General features: G+C 44.4%; 1 protein-coding gene across 1 annotated transcript in view; it reads left to right on the forward strand.

Annotated features, from left to right (window-relative positions):
* Window positions 1-8,477, forward strand: part of VEGFC (vascular endothelial growth factor C) — an 87,505-nt gene extending 79,028 nt beyond the window's left edge. Inside the window, exon 7 of the mRNA XM_061583973.1 lies at window positions 8,037-8,477. Coding sequence (XP_061439957.1) covers window positions 8,037-8,151 — 115 coding nt within the window. The 3' untranslated portion in view covers window positions 8,152-8,477. The remainder of the gene's footprint in view (window positions 1-8,036) is intronic.
* The last annotated feature ends 3,242 nt before the right edge of the window (window positions 8,478-11,719 follow it).

Below are 11,719 nucleotides of genomic sequence, written 5' to 3' on the forward strand. Positions count from 1 at the left end.
GAGGAATGTTGTAAATGTGAAGTGGCTCTTAACCATCTTGCATTCTTGCTCATCCTCAACTATTAGAATGAATAGAGTTTAATAAAAAAAGAATAATTGCTCCAGAAAGAAAATGCCTCCTGACTTGTCCACCTGTGAGCAGTATCTCGCTATAAATATGCTCCTTTTACCTTTAAATTTTGTTAGATTGCTTCACACAGCAGGCTCATTTCAATCTTCATTGGATATACCCAAACAAAAACATTGAGTGTCTGCAACTCCAAGTGGAGCAGTTTGGAGCCCTATTTCCCCCAATGTATTGGATTATCCCCATATCAGGTGAACCCATGAATTTTGTTTTGGAATACATAAGTAAGTTATTAATGAGGAAAAATATCAATAGTGTATCATTATACTTTTATAAAAACAGAGAGACAATTTTAAAAGCAAATTTAAAATATAGCTGTGTTGAAACTTGAAACATACTTTTCACTCTTGATTCTCTGCCAGTGTTTGAAAAAGCAAAATAGTAGTACTTTGTCTACATTACACACCAGAGGCTATTTGGCACTATCAGTGTGAGGTTATGTTAGGTCAACCTGTTTTAACAACAACCATAAGAAATGATCATGCTATGACATACTTGTTTATAACTTTTGTTCTGCAATAAATTATCCACTGATGCAAAATATTTATCTTCAAAGCATGAAGTGTTTTATAGTAAAACATTTGATTACTTTCCTGACTGAAGTGCTATAAATCATCTTTTCATCACCTTTTCAACTTTGATTGTCAAATGTATGACCTGCACATTGCTTCCACTGATGTCACAGGAACTCTGCATGGGCAAAAGTGTATGTTCTCAGAATAGGCTCAGGCCTTATTTTAAAATTAGACTATTTTCAAGAGAAATTATTGGCATATAAAAGAAAAGAACTCTGATCTATAAGTAGGGATGGCAAGGTCTGTCGATTTTGGTTTTCTCCATTTCTCATTTTTCCAATCTTAAAATTCAGTTCTCCACATTTCTGCAATTTATTAAAAAATACTCATGAAAATGAAGCCCCACTTACCTGCGCAGCATGGATAAGCGGGGCATAGTTGCGAGGAGGGAGCAATGCTGCCGCGGCCATCTTCGTTAAGGGCAACGTCGTGTGTCGCAGTGTTATGTGTGCGTGATGTGCGGTAGGGAGGGGAGGGGCCATGGGCCTATTTAAGGCCAGGCCGCCCCTCTTACCTCCTCTTTCAACGAGCGACAAGAGGACGACGAGGGACATAGCAGAGAAAGCTGCAGGACAGTCGGCGTTGGTTGGGCCTATTAGGCCTAATTGGTTACCCCCAGAGGGGGTTTTGGGAGCCCCAACAGCTGTGGGTGGTAGCGTTGCAGCGTGGCTGCAACTGGGGCAGGCCTCGTAAAGGGGCCTGACCAGCAGGCCTCGTAGTGGGGCCTAGCAGCGGCACGTCCAATACCCCCACATCTAGCAGTTGTGGAGGGGTTGATTGAGGCTTTTTATTGAGCAGCGCAACGTTAGTGCTGCTGCTGGTTAAAAGAAAGACACAGGAAGTTTAAAAATAAATGAGACTATACTGGATATACAAACAAAATTAAATATAGTCATGCTAATACACTGGTTAAAGACAGACTCATGCACATAAAGGGAAATTAAAAATAAATCAGAATAAAAGGGACGAACAAAAGAAATTGTAGCTAATCCTTCTAGTTTAAGTTCCCTCTGAGCACTCTCCCCCCAACAGGTTCAGCTTAGCCCCCCCTGATGATATACACTGGTTGGTTCTTTATTATATTATTACAGGGTGGATGCATGATGTGATGGCAGAGCCCTTTCATGAGGCTTATGACTTCTTGCTAGGCCCAGGCATAGGTACAACTTCTTGCTAGGCCCAGGCATGTATGAGGTTTGAAGTACTTAATTATATGATTATTATACTACATACTAGTATATTGGTGGGACCTAGTGAGCCTTTTTAGCCTTTGGGCCTTTCATAGTTATATGATAATAAGGGCGGAGATAACAGTTTGCTAGAAAATGTCTAAATCGCTGTATCTTAAGTGAGCGATCCTTTTGCATTCCAAGTGTTAATTTCAGGCTATTTGTTCACTCTGAGACAGAAGAGGCATTTACCTGAATTTAGTTAGGAATGGAAAGTTTAGCAGATGGTAATCATATTGATTGGGGAATAGGAATAAAGAGGAAAGCCTGATTTGCCTAATAGAGATCCCTCATATTACAGGATCTTAGACTCTTATTGACATAGGGCTGCCTTTTAAGGTCCAGGCAGACTCTTCCCCCCTTTACTGAGGATTGTGGCACCAACAACGAAACATCATTACCTGAAATTACATTCTAGTTAGGACTTCTGATATCATTACCTGGAATTACATATAGTGTGCAACTGTTGCATTGGCTCATCTATTTTGATATGTGTTGGAAAACCTGCTATAGTGCAGCCACATATTGGTGACAGCAACACATCCTCGGCATCTGCTGCTCTTGGATTTATGATATCATTTACTAGAAAGGGATATAGGATGTTAATTTTGCATTTTGGACATCTATTATGATAGGTGTTTGGAAGCCTGCAAGGGGGAGGCCGCTGCAGTGGGCCAAATATGGGTGGCAGCGCCATATCTCCAGTATCTGTGCTTTGGGGAACTGGGTTAGCTGCACTAAAATGGTGGCTGGGAAAGTGTGCTTACTCATAAATTATTTCCTTTCTTTATGTGAAACAGGGAAATATGAGGCCAGTGGCCCTCACAGCAGTGAGGAGAAGCACCCAGCAGTAGCTGCTCAAGGAAAGCGTTCCTACCTGTTACTGGGACCTTGCTTGCAGACTGCCCAGTTCCTGGGGAGGTTTGTTTTGTTATGGGGTTTTCTTTCAGTTTCTGGATCCCATATTGTAGTCTCAGGGCTTGCCTTAAGGGCCTGCGCTCTTAAATTTGTCTTGGGCATAGACGCAATGGCAATCAGTAATGGCTTCCTACCAGTTAGTTAATGCATTGCCTATGGGAAAGTATGACATTTAATCTGTTTTTTCATCTACTGTGGGGATACAAGGGGATTTATAGCTGCTGGGTTTTTGCCTTTTCAGTCAATTCTATGAGGTAGAGCATTACATATAGGCTGCTCTATTCTCGCACAGAGCGCTTCAGCTCCTTCCTTAAAGGGGCTGTCGGGACGAGAGGGTAAAAAATTTGGGTGCGTGTTAACACCTGACGTCACAGATCATGGAATGGCTATGTAACTGGTTCATCTTAATGGCTGTGTCAATGGACCATCCTGCCTGGTGTTAACCTTCCTGGGCATACTACCTAATTCACCACCAATCATACTCATGTGGTCAGTCAGTAAGGGCTTCATGCCAGTTAGGCCAAGAAAGTGTTTCTTGTCTGCCCTCCAGGTATTAGAGGTCTTTTCCGGTGGTTTATGAGGTCGTAGCAGGGCTTTCACAGCCTTACTACAGGTTCAGGTTTGTGGCTGTATAATAATTTAATGCTTGTTGTGATCAAATATTGATCAAGAAATTAGAGCCAAACTGCAGGTTACATTTTATATTCTGGCCCAAATCATTTGGTCTAGTTCTCCCACACTCCTGGAGAAGAACTAACTAACTTGCTGTAGAATCACATGACATAGCTCAGGGCTAGAGCATCTGAACTGCAGGCTGAAGATCCATAGCATCTCTAGTTAGGACTAGGAGGTAGAACTGGAAGTCTGTGGATGCATCGGGGGTTTTGTGCTGGCTGCAGGCTTGGACTTATAGGCAGTGAGGCTTGGGAACTCTCCCGTCCATTTTAGTGGGATAACATGGTCATGGGACAGGTCTGTGACTTCCTTCTATTTCGGAACGGTAGGGTTATGGCCCTTGTCTGTTCCTTTGTTCTCTAGTGCCCAGATTTTAATGTTTTCTTTTGGGGCATGGTAAGGTAGAGTATTGACACTGTTTTATTGAGGTGCTGTCATGGACTCAGGTGGAGCGGTTCAGCTGTGCTGTGCAGCCGCACATTGGGAGACTGGGGAGCGGAATCAAAGATGGCCATAAGCCGGTCTGTCACCCCAGCATGCTCAACAGCTATCAGAATGCAGGATGGGTTTTTCCCAGGACTTCTGGGCCGGCAAGGGCTATGCGCCAGAGTGGCCTATTCAGTGAGTCACCTGCTGGGATTGCCTATTGAATGGCTGCAGACTGGGCCTCTCAGTCCAAGCACTTCGAGGTAAAGGCTGATGATTTTCCCACTTATTCCAGGGACTTTAGAGTCCGCCGTATGTTAGCTGGGTGAGCTAGAGCACACCCTGCCACCCTCGATCCCCATTGCCCTTTCTCACGGGACATTTTATTGAGTATGGTGGGCCAGTGAAAAACAGTATGCTCCTCAAGCTATGAAGCCAGACTATTCCAGGCAGCAGCCCTTATGCTGGTTTTTGGAGCTTTTAGGATAGTTGCATTCAGCATTGGATGGGTGAACTGTACAGGGCCGATGGCGTTCACCTGTCTGACGCAGGTAACGTCTTTTTGGCAGACCTGCAGCGGTGTCTGCGAGAGGTGCTTCTCGGCAGTGGGTAAAAGGGGACTAAATAGAGATTTGTCCCCTTTTTGTGTGTGAAGGTTCGGAAAGGGAAATAGGTAAGGACAGCTTGGTGGCCCCCTTAGGCACCTTTGGAGGTGATTGGTGCTTCCAGAGGCCTGTCTGTCAGAGCTTTGCGGCTTGAGGGCAGGATATGGGCTGCTTTTGGGGCCAACGTAACTCATCCACCCGAGGGTTGTGCGGCCCCGGGGGAGTGGTGACCTGAGAAGGCCCTCCTACTCACCTACTGGGTGTGGCTGGCGGAAGGGGTAAGCAGATGGGGCTTGCCCTTGTCCCAAGCAGGGGCTGGTCGCCCGTGAGCTGTATGGCAAGATGCTTGCTTATAGATAGTTCCGCACCTAGGCTTCCCTCTGCAGGTCACGTTAAAAGGTGTTTTTGTATAGTTTAATAAAGTTGCCCTTGTTCAACCCAAGCTGATGTGTCCGTGTCTTATTTTGCCCCTTCACTCGCAAACTCTGAAGCATCTTAGTGTGAATTTTTTCCTAATAAACAGATGTTTGTAGGCAGTTTTGGTGAATGTAGGCATTTTTGCAAGCAATTTCTCATCATATACTGTACTTCTATTTGTTTTCACTCATACATCCTCTCGCCCCTTGCCCTTCTTTGCTTATTAAAGCTTGCTGAGGGGATATGACCAAGTGGATCCAGGGTGTTGTCAATGTGTCTTTGCAAGAGGGTCTGGTCCCAGCCACCCTAAAAGAGGCAGTGATCCAACCACTCCTGAAAAAGCTCACTCTGTACCCATTAGTTTGTAACAACTACCATCCAGTCACAAATACCCCCTTTTTAGGGAAGGTGATTGGGAGGATTGTGGTGCAGCAATTGCAAGTACTCTTGGATGAAACAGATTATCTTGACCCATTCCAATCTGGGTTCAGGCCTGGTTATGGGACCAAATCACCCTTGTTTGCCCTGATGAATGACCTTTATTGGGAGAAAGACAGAAGGAATGCATCCCTGTTATTCTTACTTGAACTATCAGTGGCTTTTGATATTAACCCTGGTGTCCTTCTGAATCAACTTGGTGAGCTTGGTATTGGTGGCACTGTTTTATGGTGATTCTAATCCTATCTCCAGGGTCATTTTCAGAGAATAGCACTGGGTGATGGTCTTTCGGCCCTCTGGCAGTTGTGCTGTGGTGTGCAGCAGGGAACCATCTTGTCCGCCATGCTGTTTAAGATCTATATGAAGCCCTTGGAAGCGGTCATCAGGAGATTTGGGGTGAGGTGTCAGCAATATACTGATGACACCCAGCTCTATTTCTCCGTAACATCGGAATTGGGAGAGGCCATGCAAGCCCTGGACCAGTACCTGGACTCGGTGGTGGGCTGGATGAGAGCCAAAAAAATGAATCTGAATCCTAGCAAGACAGAGGTGGTTCCTAAGTTTGGATAACTGGTCAATTGGATGGGGTCGTACTTCTGAAAGAGCAGGTTCGTAGTCTGGGTCCATCTTTGTCACTAGAGACCCAGGTGACCTCAGTGGCTAGGAGTGCCTCTTCAGCTGTGGCTGTTTCTGGACTGGGATAGCCTGACCATTGTTGTCCATGCACTGGTAACCCCCAGGCTGGATTACTGAAATGTGTTGTACGTGGGGCTGCTCTTGATGTTGGTTCAGAAGTTGCAGCTGGTGCAAAATGCAGTGGTGCAACTGCTAACTGGGGCAGGGTATCGCCAACATGTTACCCTGCTGCTGAAAGAATTGCACCGACTGCCCATCAGCTATCGGCCCAAGTTCAAGGTCTGGGTTTGGTGTACAAAGCCCTATGCAGTTTAGGACCAGGATACTGAAATATCATCTTACCCCTTATATACCCAGTTGATTACTACGCTCTGCAGGTGAGGACCTCCTGCAGATACCACCTTATCAGGAGGTCTGTTAAGCAGAACATAAAAAGCGGACCTTTAGTCTTGTGGTACTGACACTTTGGAATTCCCACCACCCCAAATATTAGACAGCTGCCATCTCTGTTATCTTTTCAGCGCCTATTGAAGACATTCCTCTTTCAACAATCCTTTTAAGTAGAGACCTTATCCCAGTCTGCATCTGTGCTGGAATTGCTTTTTGAAATGTTTTAAAGGTTTTCTAAAAATGTTTCTAAACATGTTTTGTTTTAATATATTTTAAAACCTTTTGTTTTTACGGTATTTTAAAGTGCTTTTAGTGTTTGGTTGGGGGGGGGGTTGCTGCCCTGCGCTCTTCTGGGAGGAAGGGTGGGATATAAATTAATAAAATAAATAAATAAATTCATTTTATGCACACTTTCCCCTAACATATGCATTTTTGTAAACATTTTGGGTTGGTAAACTGCATTGCAAAATTCAAATAAGTGAGTTTTGAAGGATCTCTTGTGTTTTGATTGTCATATTGTTAGTGAAAGTGTGAATATGATATATTTGGCTTGAAATGCAAACTAAATAGAATTTCTTGCCCACCCCTATCTGTCAGATGAATTGTTGGGTGAATTGTTCAGACTAGCAGATCCTGCATATAGACATTCAATACAAGGAAAAAAGCTATTATTTGTCCCAGTAGAAAGGTTTTTCATATCTTAAGTTCATTGCATAAATTGTTATAGGCACTTGATAATGAGTGCACAGAAAAATATTCACCTCAGAACCCACCGTGTTGACTAAATAAGTGATCACCTGAGCTTGATGGCTTGGATTAACATCTCACTTCACCTTAGTTTCAAGGCAGAGGGTTGCTTCATCTGTGTTTTCTGAAGCCCTAGATGTTTTCCCAAATGACTACAAGGGAGATAAATAAAATGCTGTCACTTTTTTTTTCCTTTTTGCAAAATTGAATGAAATTTGCAGGCATAGTATCTCATAATCAGTGCAAAATAACATACGAAAATTCCAAATTGTTAAAGCAACAATAAAACAGAAACAGTAGAACAATTCACTTTAAAAAAGAACAGGCAGACAATTTACAATAAGCAACAATAAAATACATCTTCATCTGGCATGAAACTCTAGAAAAGGCCTGGGCAAATAACTAGGTCTTCAATTGGCACCAAAACTCAGCAGTTGCGAATAAAAAATAGTAGCTAAAATGGCTTCTAATATATTCTATTCTTATTCCAAAAGCAGTATGATAGGAAGTCAAAAGACCGCCCTGTTAAAGTTATTATCTGACTGGATGTTAGAACTTTCAGTCACAAAACTACACCCTCCCCCTCCTGTCTTCTCTCTGTGTGGTAGTTCCCATTGATGGACAGCTTGGGAGAAAGAAAGAGCTGTGGGAGGAGGGCTTCTTAAGACTTCTAACTGTGTCCACATTGTCCGGTTCTATATGCCTACTGTGTGAATCCACACACCTTACACAGCATCTTTCAATAGGTATATTAGCTTTTCCAAGCACACACTGTCGATTTCAGAAGACAAGATAATTTCTCATGTCAGTTTTACAACTTTTTCCAACACCTGTTTTTCCCATCTTCTTTCAGTTGCTACAGACCACCATGTACAGTTCGAACGAAACGATGTGAGCTTGGATTTTATTACAGTGAAGAAGTGTGTCGTTGTGTACCCACATACTGGAAAAAACCACTTATCAATTAGTGAAGAAGATATCATCTGGCAAATTGGTGTACATTTTTCCTTTTTTAAAAAGACTGCTAACATTTTGGATTTACTGTGCGGAAGAGACATTATAGGACTATTGGAGAGAGACTCATTTGTGCTTTGTGGAAAGCAAATGTAGAAAAAAAACTGGGATTTTCTTCATTATAACGAACTCACTAAGGACTTGATTTTTTTCCAATGACCAAACAGCCTACATTTTCTTTCTTGTGATTTTTTAAAAAGATAATAACTATATAATTTATTTCCATTAAAAATATTGTACTGCATTCTTGTTTATAGCAGTAACAATTGTTAAATCTCACTGTGATCAATATTTTTATATTATGCAAAATATGTTTTAAATAAAATGAAATTGTATTATATGCTGCTGAGCATGTTCGGTGTACTATCTCATTAATTAATCTATATAATTGCAATTTGGGAAGATATTAATAGCAACTTTAAATATACTACTGGAATCCTGAGCTAGTGACTGCGTGAATGAGGCTGTACACAAGGCTTGTGCTGGTCCTGTTTTGTGCGAGTTTCGGCGGCGGCAGCAGCAATCTTCCACGGCTCAGCTAGTTGGTTGTTGGGTGGCACTTGCCTCCCCCCTTTTTTCTGTCATTCTGTTGCCTAGGCACTCCCCCCCATTTCCCACCCGCAACCCAGCTGATTGGCAGTGGAGTGGCGCTTGTTCGATATTAACACCCCATTTACGTGCTAGTTCAGCGCTTCCCCTTTAGTTTATCGCCCGCCGATCAACTGGTTTGTGGTGGGGGCGGCGATCCCCTGTTTGGCGATCGTCAAGCTCGGGCCCTCTCCTGCTTCGGTGCTTATTGCGCCTGTTTTTTCATCCAGCCTAACAGCCTTAGGGGAAGCAATTTGAGCGACCTCACTCTTGGGGGCCTTATTGTATATCACGTGCCTCGCATGTGTGCACATTTCCCGCACTTGGCTGTTGGAGCCACAGCGTGCCTCACTGGTTGGGGGAAGAACCCCACCCTGTGATTCCCCCCCTCCTTCCCCTGTGCGGCTTTAAGCAGGCGGCCTGTTGCCATTCACCCTCTCAGGCCTGTTAACAAGTGGCCTATTAAAATAAATGAGTCAATAATAAGTCAATAAATAAATAAATAAATAGGCTGTGACACACTTTTAGAGTCCCTCCCCCTCCTTTCCCAGTTCATTGGGGGCCCAGGCCTATCCTTGACGCTCCCCCTTTTAAATATATATATATATATAGGTATGTTGGCAGCTGATGAAGGCGGAAGCTGAAACGTTTTGTTAATATAATAAAAACCTCTGTTTGGTTAATCACAATTACGTTTATATATATATTTTTAGGTGATTAACGGACTCCTTATAGGGATCCAGAGCAAGCTTGAGTGAAGTTCTGTTTGTTGCTTTCTAAACTGTCTTATCTATATATATATATTATGTATATTTATATATATAATATATATAAATAAATAAACAAATTAGAAAGGTACCTTTTTGCTGTTCCCCTTATTGGAGTTTACAGGACCTTCTGTCAGGTGTGGACCGGTTGATTTGTCATCTGTTTTTCATTCTGCAGGTGTTCTCTGTTTTTGATCATGCCTCCTCAGAAGGCCAAACAGAAGAAAGGCATTCAGGTGGTTAAGCAGCCTGCCAGGCGCCCACCCGCAGAGCCTCATTCTTCGGATGAAGAGTCAGATATGGGCTCCATGCGGGCGCTTAGGATCGAGGAGTTAGAGCGGCAACGCTCAGCCCCAAATGATCCGGGCTCTGGCCCTAGTGCTCCTACTCCACCAAAGAGGTCAGCTAGGCTGACATCCAAAGCTAATCTTATGCACTCTCTCCTGGCACCCGGAAGGCATACCAGCACGCTTGTACTGACTTCTGGAGATTTTGAGCGCAAGCTGGCCTACCACACCTGTGGCCCATACCTGTTAGCCACCTCATATGATATTTGGTTGCTTTGCGGGCTGCGAGTAAGGCGGTCATCACTATTGCTGGCCAATTGTTGGCTCTGGCTTTTCAGTCCAAAGCCAGGGGCCTTCCCGAGTTCACAGCGGACTTCCGAATATGGAAGATGCTAGAGGGTTGGGCCGGAATCTCCCCTACGATACCTGATAGGAGGCAGACATTTACCCCAGATCTGATTGGCCAGTTGCTCCTGCAATTTCAGGGCCTTTGTTCCTCTTCATTTGAAGTGACACTATTCACTGCTGTTGTTCTTGTCACCTTTTACGGTGCATTTCGCCCTAGTGAGCTGTTGGCTGCCTCGAAGAGAGACTGCTCTGCCAGGGCCCTGGAGTTCACGGACTGTGTTCTATCAGACTTAGCAGCCTGTATTACACTACGAATCTCCAAGACGGATCAGAAGGCCAAGGGAAAACAGGTCATGTTAGGCCCATGCCCTATTCTTCATTTATGCCCTGTTGCTGCATTACGGGCATATTTGGCACTCCGCCCAGAAGGGTTTAGCTACCTCTTTATTCATGAAGATGGGTCCTCCCTTACTTGGTTTCAATTCTGGGCAGTGCTCAAGAGGACTTTGTTGTTATCGGGCCGTGATCTGGTGGTCTTTGGCCTTCATTCTTTCCAAATAGGGGCTGCTACTGTGGTGGCACAGATGGGCTTCTCCTCTCCTGATATACAGACTATTGGCAGATGGTGATCTGCAGCTTTCAAAGCGTACATACGGTATTGATGGCACTGTACCCACGTTGGAGTGCATATAAGGCACCCAAGGGCAGATAGTGATCTGCGATTGCACGGTTTGATAGTTGGAGTGCATATATGGCACCCAAGGGCAGATAGTGATCTGCGTTGCATGGTTTTGAAGTAGGAGTGCATGTACGACAGCTAAGGGCAGATAGGGATCTGCAGTGGTTTGCACAGTTTGCAGTTGGAGTGCATGTACGGCACCCAAGGGCAGATAGCGATCTCCATGGTTGTGCTGATTGTCAGTTCTAGTTCCAGTTGGTTTGTTATTAATTGTTTCTTCTTCCCTTCCCCAGGTATCGGGATGTGGCCGGAACCAGCAAGCATCTTAATGTCCGGGCATTCCATCCTGTTTTGGGCGCTGAGAAGAGCATCCTCCACTGACATGGGGACACAGCTCCGTCTATCTGCCACGGCCACTTTGCGTTGGGGCGCAAGAAGGGGCATGTTATGGGGTGAACTTCTTCCTACCCTATTGGAGCGGTGAGTTTGGAGAGGGGTGGTTCACCCCAATAAAATTGATAGGGCTAGGTGTGGGGTGAACCGGAGAATTAAGAAGTTTGTACTGAGGAAAGGGCGGGGCTCCATTTCGCATCCAGGGATTGGTGTCGACTATCCTCATCTCTTTAGGGAAGATGCGTTCACCTTTCTGAACTTGGGTGTGACATGTAGAGGATTTACATAAGGGGTTGGTGGAGTTGTTGGGGTTTGTGGGGTGAGGTGTATAAACATGAGCTATACACCTCTTGTGGCATTGAGTTCGGGCAGGTGAGGAATTTGGTGGAGGGAGAGGTAGGTATTCTGAGGCATTTTTGGGTAAGGACGCCCCTCAGGAGTCTTGCAGGACTCCGGTCTG

This window comes from Rhineura floridana, chromosome 9 (assembly GCF_030035675.1).
Source record: "Rhineura floridana isolate rRhiFlo1 chromosome 9, rRhiFlo1.hap2, whole genome shotgun sequence".
NCBI lineage: Eukaryota > Metazoa > Chordata > Lepidosauria > Squamata > Rhineuridae > Rhineura > Rhineura floridana.